This window comes from Pseudophryne corroboree, chromosome 4, assembly GCF_028390025.1.
Source record: "Pseudophryne corroboree isolate aPseCor3 chromosome 4, aPseCor3.hap2, whole genome shotgun sequence".
NCBI classification, from domain to species: Eukaryota; Metazoa; Chordata; class Amphibia; order Anura; family Myobatrachidae; genus Pseudophryne; species Pseudophryne corroboree.
In genome coordinates, this window is record NC_086447.1 from 196,036,369 (window position 1) to 196,056,472 (window position 20,104).

General features: G+C 44.0%; 1 protein-coding gene across 4 annotated transcripts in view; it reads left to right on the forward strand.

The window, feature by feature from the left end:
• The window catches only part of ARHGEF4 (Rho guanine nucleotide exchange factor 4), a 443,120-nt gene that overhangs the window by 181,660 nt on the left and 241,356 nt on the right, over window positions 1–20,104 (forward strand). Inside the window, exon 1 of one of the 4 annotated variants that reach the window (XM_063915711.1) lies at window positions 3,891–4,315. The exons of the other annotated variants lie outside the window; for them this stretch is intronic. Within the exon in view, the coding sequence (XP_063771781.1) occupies window positions 4,298–4,315 (18 nt within the window). The 5' untranslated portion in view covers window positions 3,891–4,297. Of the gene's footprint in view, window positions 1–3,890; window positions 4,316–20,104 lie in introns of those variants that run through there. 4 annotated transcript variants of the gene reach the window in all.

Sequence of the window (20,104 nt, forward strand, 5' to 3'; positions counted from 1 at the left end):
GGTAATGCCGCTGCCGTATATTCTAACGGGGAATGGTGGTGGGCGGGAGTGGAGGGGGGGGGGGGGTTGTATGTTTCCAACACGACCTGTGTATTTTGAAAATGTGTCAGGTGGTAAGACATACACCTGTGCACCAGCAATGGGATTTGTCAAGGAGCCTTAACAAATCCCCTTGCTGGTGCACAGGTGTATGTCTTACCACATGACACATTTTCAAAATACACAGGTCATATTAGAAACATACAACCCCACACCCCTCTTCTGCATTACCCCCTCCCCCCCCCCCCCATCATTCCCCGGCTAAAGCTGCATCATTTGTAGGGAGGGTAGGGCTGCAACGGAGTTCATAGTACCCCCTATCCCAGTGCTGACCGCTGTCTCCGTTGCAGCCCTAATCCCTGATGTGGCGCTGCTGTATACACTAGCAGGAGCTGCGGTGAGAGACTTACGTTTGTGGCAGCCGGCCCGGGTAGCGGGCCGTTTGCTGTCGGGCAGCCCCGTCTCGTCACACAGCCAGGCCGATCCGCCCCCTGCCTGCAAGTGCCGAGCACAGCATATTGCTGCTCGGCTACATCAGAGATGCCCCCTGCCCAATCAGAGCTGTTTCAGTGACAGGGGGCGTGCTTTCACATGGCTGAAAGCACGCCCCTGTCACAGAGGCACTTGTATAAGTGCCGCTTATGTTACTTTTTTTAATGGGCTTTTACTGCCCGATACTCGGCCCCGCCCCCCGCTTCCGGCTCTGTTACATTGATATCGGGAGGCACCTGGAGCGGTGCCTCCGAAACACAAATTTAAACTTTTTTTTTTTATGCTGAAAAATTACTAAAATAATACAAAGCTAAAGCATATACTTATGACACATAATATGTGTCATAAGTATCTTCTTTGTGTTATTTTAATAATTAATGACAGGGGAGGCACTGCCTCCCCTGCCTCCCCTGACTGCACGTCCCTGCTAAAGACCAAATGTAATGGAGTGAGAGTTTCAAAAAGTGAGAGATTTGGTAAGGTTTTGCAGGTTTTTTTTAAAAGTGGCAATCATTTACACAGCAAGATCAACCTGGTTTTCCAGTGTAAATGATTGCCACTTTAAAAAAAAAAAAAAAATTAAAAATCTTACCAAATCTCTCACTTTCTGAAACTCTCACTCTATTACATTTGGCCCCCTAAATGTACGTAAGCAAAATGTGTGCTAAACATAATTTTTATGTAATTGTTGTAAACCTAAATGAGGGAACCCGTGACAGAGTATACTTGACAAACTCTAGAAGCCAATAAATTATCAATGTATGTGTAATTAGGCACATGCTTATTACATGAGCCACCTGGGGTGAAATTTACTAAATATTGATTTTAGATTGATCTACAATCGGGCAACATCAACAGTGAGTTTTTCAGTGACAACATTCCATACTTTCACCAGTCTATTTAAGATACATTCTTAATGCTGATGTTAACTTTTTGTTTGCGGGAGGGGGGGGCAGAGGCGTCACCATTGCGCACCCTTGATGTCCCATCCGCTACCTGCAAAAAGGGGCATGGCCGCAAATAAAGGGGCATGGCCTCACGGGGACGTCACTCCGGGGGCGTGCCCTGCATCTCCAGAGATGCTAGGCTGTATTGAGCTGTACTGGGCTACCCCCGAAGACTGTCTCCCAGGGCTGTCGGCTCCTCTCTCACACTGCAGCACCTGGCTCCTGTCACTGTGGAGGAGCCCACAGTTTGGTGTCACCCCTTCAAGGCGTCACACCCGGGTGCGGGACGCACCCGCCTTGTGATGCCACTGGGGTGGGGTGTTCTCTAATCTTAGTCGGTGTTTGTCAGTTCCATTCAAAATCGACTACAAATAGACATAAAAATCAATCATAAATTGACTAACACTTCCTTGCTAATGCAAGAAGCTGATGGGGCGTCTGGAATGGTTTGCGCACATGTCCAGCGGTGGGGAGCCTGTGTATGCTCAGCACATGTGCAAAATAGGTCTTGCATTGTCACACGCAGTGCCTCCTAAGTCGCAGCCTGTCATCATTTGGGGGGGAGGGGGGGGCGGGGAATCCAAAGAAGCAGCAGCGATGTGCACTGTGTCCGTATCTGAATGAGGCCCATAATTCATACAGCTGTAGTGAACCATATTGTTGGGTCCCTTTTATTAGAGATGTTCCCAGATCCTCAAGTGTTTCTTGATTTCTTAAAAAATTTATAAAAACAGCCAAAATCATGTAATTTGGATCTGTCACACAGAGCCTTACAGTATTAATATCTGCCATCATTCATTGACAGACACTATGGTGATTTTATCTGCCATTCTGCCCACTGAGAATGAGTGAAATGATGCAAAAGAACCCAGTAGCCCTGAAAAGTACAGAGACCATGGCACAGCACTGCAAAGGCACAGCAACTGCGTACACACTCCCAGCGCACACACAGATCCTTCGATAATCATCAGCTCGAGAAAATAAATGGACACGCAGCATGGCAGCCTGAACAGAGACATCGGAGGTGCGATGTTTGAGCCAGCGGCACGCCCAAAACACAAGTGCATTTTTATCATCACTCCCCTGTCAACAGCCACAAATGGGGCTTGACTGTCAATCACTTTGCGTAAGCGATGTGAGCGACATTATTAGACTTTGTCACATGCCCAGTATGAAGCATATACCTGTGCAATCTACCGATCATCACTCAATTGCAAAATCATCGGCATAATGTCCGTTATCTCTATTGTTATAGGCATCATGATAAAGGTTTAGGCAAGAGGTTCTCATAAGCAGTCCTCAAGGCCAGGGTTGGAGTGGCCCACAGGGGTACGGGGGAAACCGACCCTTCATGCCCCAGTCCAACACTGCTCAAGGCACACCAATAGTTCAGGTTTTAAGTTTATCCATGCTTGGCCACATGTGACTTAGGGGGACATTTACTAAGCAGTGATAAGAGCGGAGAAGTGAGCCAGTAGAGAAATTGCCCCATCAACTAATCAGCAGCTCTGTAAAATTTTATAGTATGCAAATTATAGATGTTACTTCAGTGCTGATTGGTTGCCATGGGCAACTTCTCCACTGGCTCACTTCTCCGCTCTTATCACTACTTAGTAAATGTCCCCCATAATTAGCACCTCAGTCAATTTGATTTAATCATCTGTGCTGAGCTACCTAAAACCTGGACCGTTGAGGTGCTTTGAGGACCACATTTGAAAACTTCTGGATTAGGCAATAGAATATGTTTTAGAAATGAAAAATGCCTGTCATTTAGTAGTCTATTGTTTAGTCGATTTGTGTTGCTTTTCAGTTGATTTTACAAATTTCCTATTGCACTGAGTTCTATGAGAAAGTTCTGATGTTTTCCAGTGAACAGTTTTGACTGCAAAGCAATTTTTGCCCAATTCTTTATATCTGTTTTGCAAAATTGACCACAAATTGGTGGAAATACACAAAATTAGTCAATATCAACCTTTAGTAAATATACCCCCTGGGGCTGGGGGGATGATTGCTAAGCTTGAAACATAGGTGCCCCAAGCCCATCCAGATTATGATATTGTGCGACTCCATTAGAGTTGCCACGGACATATGAATGACTTTTGGTTCCCCTTTCCCCTATAAAATGCAGCATAGTGGATTTTTTTGTGACTTGCAGCTGGGAAAGTGCTTAAGACATATATTCCGTGCTGCAGCTAGCACACACTGGGGAGAGTTAACTGCCGGTGGTGACAGTTGGTGCTGAACAGAGGTGGCCATTTTGAGGAGGGAGAGCTGCACAGCAGAGAGACCAGAATCCATCTGTCAGGAGTTGGGCAGTAAGCGGCATTAGTTCCAGCCGACTGTATAACAAAGGTTCTTATTCAGACCCGACCGCAGTGCGCGTGGGCGACAGCATCCTTCTGAGATGATTGACAGCGGCGGAAGCCGGGGGGGGTGTCGACATGGAGTTTGGTGGGCGTAGTCCAGACAATGCAGTCATTGTCAGGGTGGCTGCATGACATCACATGCAGCTGCTCCAAGAAAAAAAATGGCACCAGACCGCCTGCCAGTGCAGCCAGACGCCAACCTCAAATCGATGTGTTCGCAATTTAATTACAAACACATCACGGCGTGGCGCAACACACATACTGGGCAGCCTTGCCCTGTGCTGGGCAGCCCCCAGCATGTGATAGATGGACGCAGATCTTGCTGCGGAAGCAAGAACTGCGTCCATCTCTGAATAACCCCCAAAGCCCCTGCAGAATTCAAGTCAGTAAAAATAACCAAAGTAAACCTCAGCCCCCATCACAGCAACTCTGTATCCTCAGATAACTAGGTGCATGTCTACACAAATGATGGTGAGCTGATTAATTTGGGTCTAGCAGATATCTCAGCTGTTGGCATTGCAGTTTACAGTATCTGTGTTATCAGCAGCTAAAAGCATCCATCCCCTGTCTACTGTCTGAGATTTTGAACCCTAATGTTACTGGCTCCATGATTATCCATACAATAGCTTTACAATAGCTTTCTGCAGAGAACGCATGACCCGGGGCTAATACCTTTTCTTTATTTTGTGCATATAAGATACACTGGCCATATATCATGTACATTGTTTTCACTGAAGTTATGTTGAGGTAATTAATCTGTATAACTAATAATTGTATAGAATATTGGGGGTAATTCTGAGTTGATCACAGCAGGAATTTTGTTAGCAGTTGGGCAAAATGTGCACTGCAGAGGAGGCAGATATAACATGTGCAGAAAGAGTTAGATTTGGGTGGGTTATTTTATTTCTGTGCAGGGTAAATACTGGCTGCTTTATTTTTACACTGCAATTTAGATTGCAGATTGAACTCACCACACCCAAATCTAACTCTCTCTGCAAATGTTATATCTGCCACACCTGCAGTGCACATGGTTTTGCCCAACTACTAAAACATTTCCTGTTGCGATCAACTTGGAATTACCCCCATGGTTTTGCCCAACTACTAACAAAATTCCTGCTGTGATCAACTTGGAATTACCCCCATTGTTTGTTCAATATAAGAAGTAAAACCTATAGAAATGTTTTTCCCTTGTTACTAGACATTGGCTATAATGGTTCAGTTGATGTGATAATTATTCTTCATAATAGTAAGAATTTGTATGTTAAGCGAGGACATTATATCCTGCTGCTACGTTATCAGTTACTGTGTCTTGGAAATTTGCGATCACATCACTGATTTAGGGTAGCCCCCTTGCCTTCGAAGTCTGGCTGCAAAGGCAGTCGGCCCGCTGCCATATTTTCAATGTGTAGAACGCCCAGGTGTGTGACGTCACACAGCTGCCCTGAACCCATCCCTGTTTCTGATGGCACATCCCTGCAACACCGAGTCGTCACCCCCGTAATGCTGCGGCGCCGCCACGTGAATGTCTCTGTTTGTCAATCAGGCAGAGGCATTCGCAATAGTGAGCTGCGATCGCATCTCACTGTGGGCCTAATTCAGAGTTGATCGCAGCAGCAAATTTGTTAGCAGTTGGGCAAAGCCATGTGCTACTGCAGGGGGGCAGATATAACATGTGCAGAGAGAGTTAGATTTGGGTGGGGTGTGTTCAAACTGAAATCTAAATTGCAGTGTAAAAATAAAGCAGCCAGTATTTACCCTGCACAGAAACAAAATAACCCACCCAAATCTAACTCTCTCCGCAAATGTTATATCTGCCACACCTGCAGTGCACATGGTTTTGCCCAACTGCTAACAAATTTGCTGTTACGATCAACTCTGAATTACCCCTGTGTGTGCACCCGCTTTGTTGGCAAACTCCATTTTGGCAAACTCCAGGTGGACTGCCTTGTGCTTTTTACTAAGGAGTGGCTCTGTCTGGCCACTCTATCATACAGGCCTGATTGGTGGATTGCTGCAGAGATGGTTGTCCTTTTGGAAGGTTCTCCTCTCTCCACAGAGAAATGCTGCAGCTCTGACAGAGTGACCATCGGGTTCTTGGTCACCACCCTGACTAGGGCCCTTCTCCCTCGATCGCTCAGTTTAGACGGCTGGCCAGCTCTAGGAAGAGTCCTGGTGGTTCCAAACGTCTTCCAATTACGGAGGATGGAGGCCACTGTGCTCATTGAGACCTTCAAAGCAGCAGATATTTTTCTGTACCCTTCACCAGATTTGTGCCTCAAGACAATCCTGTCTTGGAGGTAAACATACAATTCCTTAGACTTCATGCTTGGTTTCTGCTCAGACATTCACTGTCAAGTGTGGGACCTTATATAGACAGGTGTGTGCCTTTCCAAGTCATGTCCAATCAACTAAATTTTACTTTTTTTTAAACACGTTTTTATTCGGGTTAGAATAACAATACAAAAGAATCAACTAAATTTACCACAGGTGGACTCCAATTAAGCTGTAACATAACTACATGTGGAAAAAGTGAAGCGCTGTGAATACTTTCCGGATGCACTGTACATAATGCCCACAGTAGTAGTGCCACTTATACACATAATGCACACAGTAGTGCCTCTTATACACATCTCTGCCTCTGTCACTCAAGCAGTTCACCACCTGTTTCCCTCCAGCAGCTCCTTGCCCTGTATCCCCACCTCTATTGTCCCTACAGCTCTCTCTCATCGTCTTCAATATGCACAGAGCCTGCTCCTCTTCATGGCTCCTATTCAAGTGAGCAGCGGTGACAGCATGATATCACATACACTGTGCCGAAAAAGGAAGTCACTGGGATCTGAGGAGGGGATGAATGCTGTCCAACAGACACAGCGTGTGTGAGTACAAGGAGGGGTGGAGAGGACCATGGAGTCCATAGGACTTGAAGGAGGTTTAGGTGGCTGCAGCTCATCAGCAACTCTATTGCCACCTCATCATCTATTGATATAGGTGATGGCTCAGTTTTTTCAGTTGGAATTACTGTGCAGGGCAATGGATGTGGAGGAACTAGTTCCCCCTACCATTACAAGTGGTGGAACTCAGTTCCACCTCGTTTCCCCCCACTTTAACCCCTGAACACATGTAACTGTGATAAGGAAGGTAAGCCCCCATAAGCTCTGGGTCCCATGGCAGCTGCATTCCCTGCACCTATGGTAGCTACGCACTTGGCAGCAGTAAAGCGCGATCAAATTGAAAGCACCAATATCTGTGCTACACATTATACAATTTTTTATTAAAAGCTACTGATTTTCCACCGCACCACATTAATCTTGCATATGTCCACCCACAATGAGGGTTATCCAATTAGCTACAAAAAATTTTGGCTATGAAAAATGGGGAGTTTTCGCATTTTTATTTTTTACACGTCTAATGAGATTTTTTTACCTATCCAATTAAATATAATTTAAATTATTCTGTTTTCACCCAAAAACACACAGGATCTGGGATAAGTTCCCGAGCCTACTGTATGTGTTTTCGCAAAAAAACAGGGTTGATATAGGGCTCGTTATTGCAGATTTCGTCTTGCCTGCCTCTGGCAGGTGCATAAAGATCCCAAATAATTGTCAGCTTTTGGGACTAATTGGATAATCTCCAGGGGATCAATTGGTCACAGTAAATTACCACAGCTAATTTGATAGAGCCCATGGTGTCAGTAAAACATAGGGAATATGGGTAGATTACTGAGAATACACAAACACTGCTTGATATCTGGAAACCGAGGCCGAGATTTTCAGTCTGGACTGACCGATCAGATAATCAAGGAATGCATTTGTGGATGTTTTTTAACCATTTTATTGGTGAAACACTCATGCTTACACACAATACAATAAATGAGGCCGATCACCTGATTATTGTCAAATCGTCCCAATAACTTTATAGTGTGTACCTAGCTTTAGGCTGAACTTACAGCTTCACCAGACACTACTGGATCCAGCTGGGGGATTCGTAAATAGGGAAACAGTGCTGCTGAGAGGTCTACCAGGGGCACGGGTAAAATTTTTGGGGCGTAGCCTAATTGAGAGATGTGGCCACACCCCCTTAGGTTAAAAAAAGTATTTGTAGAGCCAAGCGGGGGAGGGGGGGCTTACATTTCCAAGATTTAATTCAGAACTTGGTCCCACGAGAGCCACGTGAGATTTGCAGCTGAACGCACTTATAGGTATTACGGCATACCCTCCAACATTTTACACATAAAAATCGGTACAAATTCAAAAAGGGGGAGTGGCCATGGGTAAAGGGGGCATGGTCACGCCCCTTTTCCTATACTTCTAATGGAAGTTTGGAGAGCCAAAAATCGGTACAGACCATAAAAAAAGGTACTGTACCTGCTAAAAAGGTACAGTTGGAGGGTATGTTACGGTAGGTAAATCGTTACTTATTTTTGCTCATACCTCTATGGGGTATGAGGTCAAACAAGTAATGTTAATATTCTTAGCTCATCATAAGTTTTATGTGGTTGAATTTAGAGACACCATAGTTTATGTTTGCCGTCTTTTTCCTGCTCTTTTTTATGTATTTTTGTGGGCATGGAAACAAGTTTTTGACTGCAATCCAAATCTACTGAAAGGAAGAAAAGCTTTTTTTGAAAACTATTATTCCCTGTTTGTGGGAGATGACACCAATGAAGGCGCTGTACACAATTTCTCTGGCTACTCTATGTCTGTCACTTCTAAGCTTCAAGATAATAAATAAAATCATCAGATACATTTTGGCACACGTTAACACCAGCGTAACATAGCTCTGATTACTTTTGAAGATCTCCATGGAAACTTAAAACTTAATGGCTATGAATTGGTCAAAGAACCTTTCTACATTGTGAACCGTGGCTTTATCAGGTTAATCAGCACCATTACATCACTTGTCATTTGCATTTCATTTAGTCAGTAGGCACATAGTGAAAAGCAATGACCCCTGAGCTAATCCCCATTTCATTTGTGATTCTATTAATACTCCCACTACATGTCCCCGTAGTCATACTTAGCATGTGCACTTCATTTATCATGGACATAAGTCATAGACAGAACTTGTAAGTATTAAGTAAGCTATTTTTGAAGTTAACAACTAAACTTAAAAAGTAAAATTACAAAAACAACTACTTTACATTACACAATGCAATAACAAACACATGCAGGAGGTATAAAGGTAAAATGTGCATTCAATTTACAGTATGGAATGCATCACAGTTAACCCATCACCTGCAGGCTAGGAAGGCTGCAATTCTGTAGTCAGCATGGACTGTTGGCATCACTGAAGACAATGGCCCTCATTACGAGTTGTTGTTCGCTCGCTAGGTGCTTTTAGCAGCATTGCACATGCTAGGCCGCCGCCCTCTGGGAGTGTATCTTAGCTTAGCAGAATAGCGAACGAAAGATTAGCAGAATTGCTACTTAATAATTCCTTGCAGTTTCTGAGTAGCTGCAGACCTACTCCTAGATTGCGATCAGCTCGGTCTGTTTAGTTCCTGGTTTGACGTCACAAACACGCCCTGCGTTCGACCAGCCACTCCCCCATTTCTCCAGCCACTCCTGCGTTTTTACCTGGCACGCCTGCGTTTTTTAGCACACTTCCTGAAAACGCCATGTTGCCGCCCAGAAACAGCCACTTCCTGTCAATCACACTACGATCACTCGAGCGTTGGAAAAACGTCGCTCGAGCTTGTGTAAATCTACTAAATTTTGTGTTAAATAACTAAGCGCATGCGCGCTGCGTACCATGCGCATACGCATTTTCTACCTAATCGCTCCGTTGCGAAAAACGGCAACGAGCGAACAACTCGGAATGACCACCCATGTGCACTGCAGGGGGGGCAGATATAACAAGTGCAGAGAGAGTTAGATTTTGGTGGGGTGTGTTCAAACTGAAATCTAAATTGCAGTGTAAAAATAAACAATTAAACAATCGTACTGTGAATCCTCACTACCAAAATGTTATATCATTACAGCAAAAAAGTATAGCTATAGTACGGCTCGTACAGCATGGCCTGAGAATATATATCTGAATATATATCTCATCCTAACCCTCTGTTCTACACTCTCCATGTACCCTATCTGTGTCACCCCTGTCTGTCTACCCCTCCCCTTTAGAATGTAAGCTCTCACGAGCAGAGCCCTCTTCCCTCATGTGCTTATCCTTTCTTACTTTAATAATCTTCAACTGCATCAACTCCAGCAGTCTTCTGCCACCTGATACTTATTCCAGTGTCATCTGATGATGTAGCTATGTTTATTTACCCTGTACTTGTTCTATATTGTCTTCAACTGAAAATTGCTGTTTTCCTGTTTGATTATTTATGTACTCTATAATTGGGCGCTGCGAAACCCTTGTGGCGCCATATAAATAAAGGATAATAATAAATAATAATAATTACTTTTGACGCATGAAATCGAATAATTTGTGTATATTCTATGTTAAACATTAGATATGTAAATATAACTATCCTCCTTGGCTACTAAATAGCTTCTGAAAAAAATATAAATACACTGACTTATTCTGCCTGCCATAGGGAATGAAAAAGGCTGTATCTGATTGGTGGGAGGAGATTGTGACACACCTCGGAGGAAACAAGTAATCTCAAAGAATATCAACGCAATACATTTTTAACTGTAACCTATAATGCGCCCTACACACTTGCCGATGTGTGCGGCTGATATGAACAATCTCGTTCAGAAATGAACGAGAAATTGTCCATATATTTCAGTGTGTAGGCACCAATGATGAACGATGTGCGGCCCCACAGTCATTCATCATTGGTGCCGGTTCATTTATGCCTGCAAGCCAATATAGCAAATATTGTCAATATTAGCATGCAGGGCTACGGGGCTGGGTGACGTCAGGGTGTGAAGAAACTTCCCCCGCTGCCGTGTCATACGTTGGCCGTATCGGCCACCGGCAACCACGACAGCAAATCAGCAAATGTGTAGGGGGCATTAGAGGCATTATACTACTTAGAGATGTGCACCGGACATTTTTCGGGTTTTATGTTTTGGTTTTGGATTCGGTTCCGCGGTCGTGTTTTGGATTTGAATGCGTTTTGGCAAAACCTCCCTTAAGAATTTTTGTCGGATTCGGATGCATTTTGGATTTGGGTGGGTTTTTTTTAAAAAAAACCCTCAAAAACAGCTTAAATCATAGAATTTGGGGGTAATTTTGATCCTATAGTATTATAAACCTTAATAACCATAATTTACACTAATTTCCAGTCTATTCTGAACACCTCACACCTCACAATATTATTTTTAGTGCTAAAATTTGCACCGAGGTCGCTGGATGACTAAGCTAAGCGACCCAAGTGGGCGGCACAGACACCTGGCCCATCTAGGAGTGGCACTTAAAAAAATGGCACTTAAAAAATAGGATGGCACTTAAAAAAATAGTCCCCAAACAGCACATGATGCAAAGAAAAAAAGAGGTGCACCAAGGTCGCTGGATGGCTAAGCTAAGCGACACAAACACCTCAATATCACATGAATTATTCGTTCTAATCAATGGTATTATTGGTCCAAATCACTGGAAGAAAATGACAAAATCACTAGATTTAAAAGCCAGTATCACAGGAATAATTTGTTCTAATCAATGGTATTATTGGTCCAAATTACTGGAAGAAAATGACAAAATCACTGGAATTAAAAGCCATTATCACAGGAATTATTCGTTCTAATCAATGGTATTATTGGTCCAAATCACTGGAAGAAAATGACAAAATCACTGGAATTAAAATCCATTATCACAGGAATTATTCGTTCTAATCAATGGTTTTATTGGTCAAAATCACTGGAAGAAAATGACAAAATCACTGGAATTAAAAGCCAGTATCACAGGAATTATTTGTTCTAATCAATGGTATTATTGGTCCAAATCACTGGAAGAAAATGACAAAATCCCTGGAATTAAATGGCAGTAATGTCGGGAATTATATCAAATGGCAGTACCACTGGACATATACGGAAGTGTCAGACATGATGGCACTTTAAAAAAACTTTTTTTATATATGACAGGGACAAACCCACTGTCCTAACAATTGGAAGGGCTGATTAAACAAACAACCATGGGGAAATTCCTGAATCCAATTTCTAACCCTGGGTAAAAAATGTTATCACCCGGGATATAAAATAATCACTAAGGCTCCCCTGTAGTGATGTAGATGAGAATCCCCCCCAGTGGACCACCACATGGGAGTCCTTCCTCGTCACGCTGAGGACGCTAAGGGAGTAGAATCCAACCTCTGAACCCGTGCACCTGTAGAGGGTGCAGACTTTATGCTCTTTCTATGGCCTAGCCTTGTGCAGAAGTAGGCCCTCCCGAATTTTCTCGATCTGGCAGCCCAAGAGGACTGCATCAGACAAGCAGAGTTACGTCTTCTCACAGGTGGTGCTGCGGAAGGATTTGTATTCAGAGTGTCCCCAAGCGGTGTCTCACCTGCGAAGGGGAGGTACCTCTTGGATTCGGCGTCTGCATTCCATTGGCGGATCCAGAGACCTCTGCGAGCCGCTACTGCCATGGAGGATGCTCTAGAATTCATCAGCCCAATGTCCCTCAGGGCTTTAACCATGAATTTAGCTGAATCCTTTATGTGACCTAGAATCAAGACAACATCATCCCTATGGATTGTATCAAGGTCTTCTATTAAATTGTCTGACCATTTTAACATAGCCCTAGCTACCCAAGTGCATGCAATAGTGGGCCTAAGGGTGGCTCCAGTAGCCGTGTAAATGGATTTTAGAGTTGTCTCTATCTTGCGGTCAGTCGGCTCCATTAACGAGGCCGAGCCTGGTACAGGTAATGTAATTACCCCTGATTGCCTGGACACCGAAATGTCCATTATGGGAGGAATCTCCCATCTCCTTCGATCCTCCTCAGGAAAGGGATATGTCTTAAGTACTTTATTGGGGATGTGAAAAACCTCTTCTGGGTTTAACCAGGATCTTTCAAATAGGGTATTCAACTCTTCCAAAACCGGGAATGTCACTAATGATTTTGCAGTTAGCATACAAGAATTTTCCTCTATTTGTATAGGTATTTCTAACACATCCCCAATGGCATTGATAAATTGCTGAATTTTATATTCCAATCTATCATAGTGCCCCCCTCTAACTTCTGTGTCGATCCCTGTGTCGGCATCGATGTCCGCGTTGGCCTGCAAGACCTGTGTATCAGGAGCTGAGGGGGTCCTAGATGAATGGACTGATCCATATCTAGAGCATTCTTCGTAGCTTTTTTCCAGACACTTAATAGAGTATGCCCTAATGAACTCTGAGGAATCTTATTTCCTAGGCTATCCAGACATTCTGTCTCCATCCTAATGGGATGAAACCACTCATGGCAATCCCTAGTACCTGGTACAGGCTCCTCTGAGGAAGTTACCTCCACAACCTCCAAAACATTTTGTTCTGACATGACACTGATCAGTGATACTGAGCACTGTTCAGGATACTAGAAGTGACACAGAGCAGCAAGATACAGCAATGGGCTACTGCACTATACTACCATATACTGGTCACCACAATGCAGCAATGATAACAATGAGCACAGATAGTGAGCACTGTTCAGGATAATAGAACTGACACTGGGCAGCGAGAACAGCACTGGACTACTGTACTGTACTACTATATACTGGTCAGTGGTCACCACAATGCAGCAATAATTATAATGAGCACAGATATTGAGCACTGTTCAGGATAATAAACTGACACTGGGCAGCGAGAACAGCACTGGACTACTGTACTGTACTACTATATGCTGGTCAGTGGTCACCACAATGCAGCAATGATAATAATGAGCACAGATATTGAGCACTGTTCAGGATAATAGAACTGACACTGGGCAGCGAGAACAGCACTGGACTACTGTACTGTTCTACTATATACTGGTCAGTGGTCACCACAATGCAGCAATGATAATGAGCACAGATACTGAGCACTGTTCAGGATAATAGAACTGACACTGGGCAGCGAGAACAGCACTGGACTACTGTACTGTACTACTATATACTGGTCAGTGGTCACCACAATGCAGCAATAATAATAATGAGCACAGATATTGAGCACTGTTCAGGATAATAAACTGACACTGGGCAGCGAGAACAGCACTGGACTACTGTACTGTACTACTATATACTGGTCAGTGGTCACCACAATGCAGCAATAATAATAATGAGCACAGATATTGAGCACTGTTCAGGATAATAAACTGACACTGGGCAGCGAGAACAGCACTGGACTACTGTACTGTACTACTATATACTGGTCAGTGGTCACCACAATGCAGCAATGATAATAATGAGCACAGATATTGAGCACTGTTCAGGATAATAGAACAGACACTGGGCAGCGAGAACAGCACTGGACTACTGTACTGTACTACTATATACTGGTCAGTGGTCACCACAATCCAGCAATGATAATGAGCACAGATACTGAGCACTGTTCAGGATAATAGAACTGACACTGGGCAGCGAGAACAGCACTGGACTACTGTACTGTACTACTATATACTGGTCAGTGGTTACCACAATGCAGCAATGATAATAATGAGCACAGATATTGAGCACTGTTCAGGATAATAAACTGACACTGGGCAGCGAGAACAGTACTGGACTACTGTACTGTACTACTATATACTGGTCAGTGGTCACCACAATGCAGCAATGATAATAATGAGCACAGATACTGAGCACTGTTCAGGATAATAGAACTGACACTGGGCAGCGAGAACAGCACTGGACTACTGGACTATACTACTATATACTGGTTAGTGGTCACCACAATGCAGCAATGATAATAATGAGCACAGATATTGAGCACTGTTCAGGATAATAGAACTGACATGGAGCAGCAAAATACAGCAATGGACTACTGTACTATACTACCATATACTGGTCACCACAATGCAGCAATGATAATAATGAGCACAGATATTGAGCACTGTTCAGGAAAATAGAACTGACACTGGGCAGCGAGAACAGCACTGGACTACTGTACTGTACTACTATATACTGGTCAGTGGTCACCACAATGCAGCAATGATAATAATGAGCACAGATACTGAGCACTGTTCAGGATAATAGAACTGACACAGAGCAGCAAAATACAGCAATGGACTACTGTACTGTACTACTATATACTGGTCACCACAATGCAGCACTGATACTGAGCACAGATATTGAGCTGATATTTAGCTGATATTGGGCTATTCAGGCAGAGAACATAGCCACGTCCTCTCGTTATCTCGACAATGCACGAGTGAAAATGGCGGCGACGCGCGGCTCTTTATATGGAATCCGAATCTCGCGAGAATCCGACAGCGGGATGATGACGTTTTCCCCCGTTCGGGTTTTGCGTGTAAGGCAGGAAGAACCGAGGCTGCATCGGACCCTTGTAAACCACGTGAAGTTCGGATCTCGACGAACCGAACCCGCTCATCTCTAACTACAATGTACATAAACTCATTTTGTACATATAACTATATAAAATGAATGCATAACTCAGTTGTATAATTCATATGGTACATTTTTAAAATCATCTTTAAGATTTCATTCATTCTTAATTATTTTTTTTATACCATCAAAATAAAATGTGCTTGACCCATTGCTTCATTATCAGTCACTAATGTATTTCCTATTCATATTTTACAATTGAACACAAGTATTTTTATTATTTTATTTTAGAAAATAATTATTGGAATATGACTGGTTTATAATAATGAAATTGGACACAATTATATTCAGCTATAATACATAGTTTAAAAGTTTGTAGCATATAACAGATTTGCAAAGAGGACTGAGGCAGAACCCACCCAAACAGGCTTATGGTCTTACTCTGCAAATGTGACCCAAAGTTTAAGAATCCCTACTCCTTATTTCAGGATGACATACATTCTATATGAGAAAATCTGCTTATAAGAAACAGCGGAGGTGGATATGTCACTTTAGTTAACGACTGGTGTGACCTGTTTTTTCTCATTTTTGTTTCATTATTATACCACAAAAGAGAAATCACAGACAATAGTAAACACGTAAACCGAGACATGCCAAAAGCAGCATTGTAATGTGAATTTAGAGACAATTAGCTGTCACATGAGCCATACATTGCAGAGCATCAGAAAGCCATATCAGTGGCATGCAGTTGGACCTAAGACTACTTACACAATAGAAAATACATTTTGCTACATTGCACATGCACATAATTTGTGTCAATATCTAGAGGAGAATTCTATTGCCGACATCGCACCCTGTGGACATCAAAGGCGGTATTCAGTTCTTTCCGCCCCATTCCACACCCGTTCTGTTTCTGCTGATGGGCGTGGTGTCATCATTTCAGCTTGCTACACCTCTATGGGGTGCAAGGGAAAAGCTGCGTTGTTGGTAGAACTTTCCAGAATGGCACATTGTGTCGATGATGGCAGTTGAATTCCCTCCACAGATTTGTGTCTGTAAAATGACCAATATGTGCACAGCCAGACATCATGGTGCTGAATTGGTGTTGATTTGAATTTGTTTGGATATGATATGCGCACAACTGAGCATCGTGGTGATGCCTGGTGGCACATCATACCAAACTGAATTCCTTCCTTAAAGTGACAAGTATCATGCCTTTTTCTTTCCCTGAAGAGGTTCACTATGGACTTTCACATGTGTATGCAAGCTTTTTAGTGTCCATTAGCCTGGCGCAAGTTTTCATGTTGATAATGATGACTTGTGAAAAAGGAAAATAGTGAAAAACCACATGGATGTATCAATAATCGCACGCAGGGACAGGGCTTATGAGAAAGCTCTGGACTGACTCAACGGGGATCTGCTTCTGGTACATTTATGCTGGGACAATGTTTTGAAGCACCTGGCACCTTACACCCACTATTTGCTTTGCTGTCATCACAAAAGGTGATTGCAGTTGCAAGTGCAGAGAATCGGGTGCCCCTAAACACTGTGCACAAATGGACAGGAAGCTGATCCTCGGTGAGTCAGTCTGGTGCAGTGTGGGTATAATGTGTAAGGGGCACTACTACTGTGTGGGCAAAATTTGTAAGGGGCACTACTGCTGTGTGGCCTAATGTGTAAGGAGCACTACTTCTGTGGGCATAATGTGAAAGGGGCACTACTACTAAGTGTCATATTGTGGAAGAAGCACTAGTGTGTGGCATACTGTGTAAGGGGCACTACTACTGTGTGGTATGTGTATAAGAGGTACTACTGTGTAGCGTGATGTTAATATGGGCCTCTAGTGTGTTGTGTAATGTGAATAAGGGACAATTCTGTGTGGTGTAATGTGAATAAGGAGACTAATGTGTGGTGCAATGTGAATAACACACTATAGTGTGTTTTGCAATGTGAATAATGGACACTACTATGCAGTGTAATGTGTGTAAGGGGCACTACTGTTTGGTGTCATTTGAATTTGGGGTACTATTGTGTGGCCACACACCTTCTCTACAAGACCATGCTCCTTTTTCATCACACGCGACCTCCCTATTTCATATATGGGGTGTGCCAGTCCTTTACTTGGCGCACGGACCCCTAAATACACCTCTTCCACCAGGACAAGAAGAAAGTTTTCTGTGAATGCTGCAAAAATTTTATATTTTGTTTCAATACATATCATGTAAAGTCAATAAGTAATACATTTCTAGGTGAACATTGCCTCCTACTGCTTCACCAACTAACTCTCTCAAGTCTAAAAAGGTCACATATTACATTCTGTTTCCTACTCCTACTTATTTTCTGCTTCACGTAGTCTGTTTGCTGAAGAATAGATTTTAGTTGTAGGTCTAAACTAAGGATTAAAGCTGCATACCTTAGCTTTGAGAGGCTGAATTCCCTAAACCCCCAGTGTTTTTTGTAAGATCTGTTTATTCTGCTCTAAATACAAGGCAAATGGTTAGCATATTTTTATACATTTACAATAGTCTAGTTATTTTATATATTTGTTTTTTACACGCGAAAAGCAAAACCATTCTGTCTGCTGAATCATGCTTTGTGGTATAAGCATGATTCAGTAAGCTTAAAATACATATATACTGTACCCAACTTATGTTTCTTTGTCATATAACCTGATAATGTTCACAGTTAGAATGATTGCTAAAGAAATAGCTAAGAAATTATTTCCTAATAAAATTTAAATCATTTAAATATATTAGGTAAATCTAACGATTTTGGATAGAGACCTCAAAATATAATAAGTGTTGCATAATGGAAATTATCCCAGGGCAAACAGCCATATATGTTACCAACCTACTGCAGACTTGCCTACCCTCCCGCATTCAGCGGGAGGCTCCCGGTTTTTCCTTGAGCCTCCCGCTGCCCCGCAAACTTCACTATGTCTCCCGGTTTTTTATGGGTCCCTCCGTGAAAATCTGGACTGCGCATGCGCGAGCCCAGAAACGCCGGAGGACAGGTCCTGCACGGGAGAGTCACTGCCATTATCTGTGAGAGTCCTGCAGAGGCTCTTCACTTCAGACTTCATCAGTGTGGGTCTGTGGACAAGCTTCAGGTAGCGACTTGATCGGGTTGTGCACTGTGTGAGGTCCGAAGGGGGGCGGGGATAGCAATGCAGGGAGACGCTATGTTGCAGAAGTGTTCTCCCTGCTCCGAAACTATCAGTTGCTGCAGAACAGCAGTGTGGAGGCCCTTCAGTGCCAATTTCCCTGGCCGGATCTCCTTCCCCCAGGAAATTTTTTTTTATTTTTTTTATTTTTTGTGTGCCTGGTTACAGCCGAGACCCCGCCCCTTGTACAGGCCCCGCCCCTTTCACGGCCCGCGATTTCCTCCCCTCCACCGCCAGCTATGAGGATCCAGCACAGAGCTCCTGCAGGTAAGAGCTCACTGTACTCAGTATTTTCAAACTCAGGCACTAATATGATAAGTTTAGAAAGCATCATCTTCTTGCCAGTGTATGGTTCCAGTATTTTTTCATTAAAGTTACATTATTTGTTAGGCAGGGCCGGATTGGCCTAGGTTTCGGGGCCGCCTGTTATATGATGCCCCCCCCCCCCCCCCCACCTGCACGTCACCAACTCAATGTCCTGACTCCTTTGCGCCACGGCCACCAGACGCTATCGAGAGAAGAGGCCCACCCCCACCCCACTTGGCAGTCCGAAACAGGAGGTCTGCGTGCCAAACGTCACTGACGTCATCGGCGCGGACCTCGGCGGAAGAGATGGTGCGGCTGGTGTGGATCCATCTCAGTTAGTATGAGTGTTTGGCATTCAGGCAGTGGGGAGCCCCTGTAAAATCTCTGTGCAGCTCTGCGGGCGCAAGTGTAGCAATGTGCAGCCGGCCGGCTCCATGCACTCTGGATATTTAAATTAAATCTGAATTAGGGAGTTATTGCGGAGGTAGATAAACTGATGCCCATCAGCAGCAAATGCAAGGAGCACAGGGATTAAACACAGGTTTGGCAGATTCTGGGGTTATTAGTGTGCGGGGCCGCCTGTCATAGGTGGCCCCGCTCCCCACGCGTCACCCGCCGGCTGACTCAATGTAGTGCAGTGCACGCAGCGGCCACCGCCCACTATCAGGAGAACTGGCCTTGCCCCAATCCCACCTTGCTGTCAGGAAGAGACGGTGCAAATCCAGCTGGAGAACGGATCCAGCAGCACAGGGGTTCCTGGTGTGCGCAGGCACCCCCTAATGTCAGGCCCCAACCTCACATGCCGATCGATTCTCTCCCCCCCCTGCACCCGGCCATTCTAAATTTAGTGTCGGCCACCAGTCAATCAGAGCTCACAGACTGGCAGCAGCGGCTCTTGAATGGCTGCCAGGCCGCTAGCTTTTATAGGCTGGCGGCCGGCACCAAGTTTCAAATGCTCGCCGCCCAGGAGGGCTTTAGTGAGCTGGATTTAGTAGAGATGCGTGCTGCATTGCGCTTTCCTCCCCTCATACAGTACAAGCAGCAGCAAACCAGCAGTGGCGGCGGTGAGCACTAATGGGGGATAATCTGTATCTGACACTGCTGGGAGTATTACGTGGGACTGGCACCTCTGGGGGTATTTCTATCTGGCACTGCTGGGGGCATACTGTGTGGGGTAATGGAAATTTCAGCTCATACTGTGTGGGTTAATGTGAGTAACAGATGCTGCTGTGCGGTATAATGTGAATTGAAACTATTCTGTGACCACAATCCCATATTTTTGCCGCGTTTGGTTTAGTGGGGGTGCAGCGCCAAAGAAAACTTTCACCCTAAAACTGCAACATATGATTTACAGGATAGGATATCCTGTTCATTACAGTGA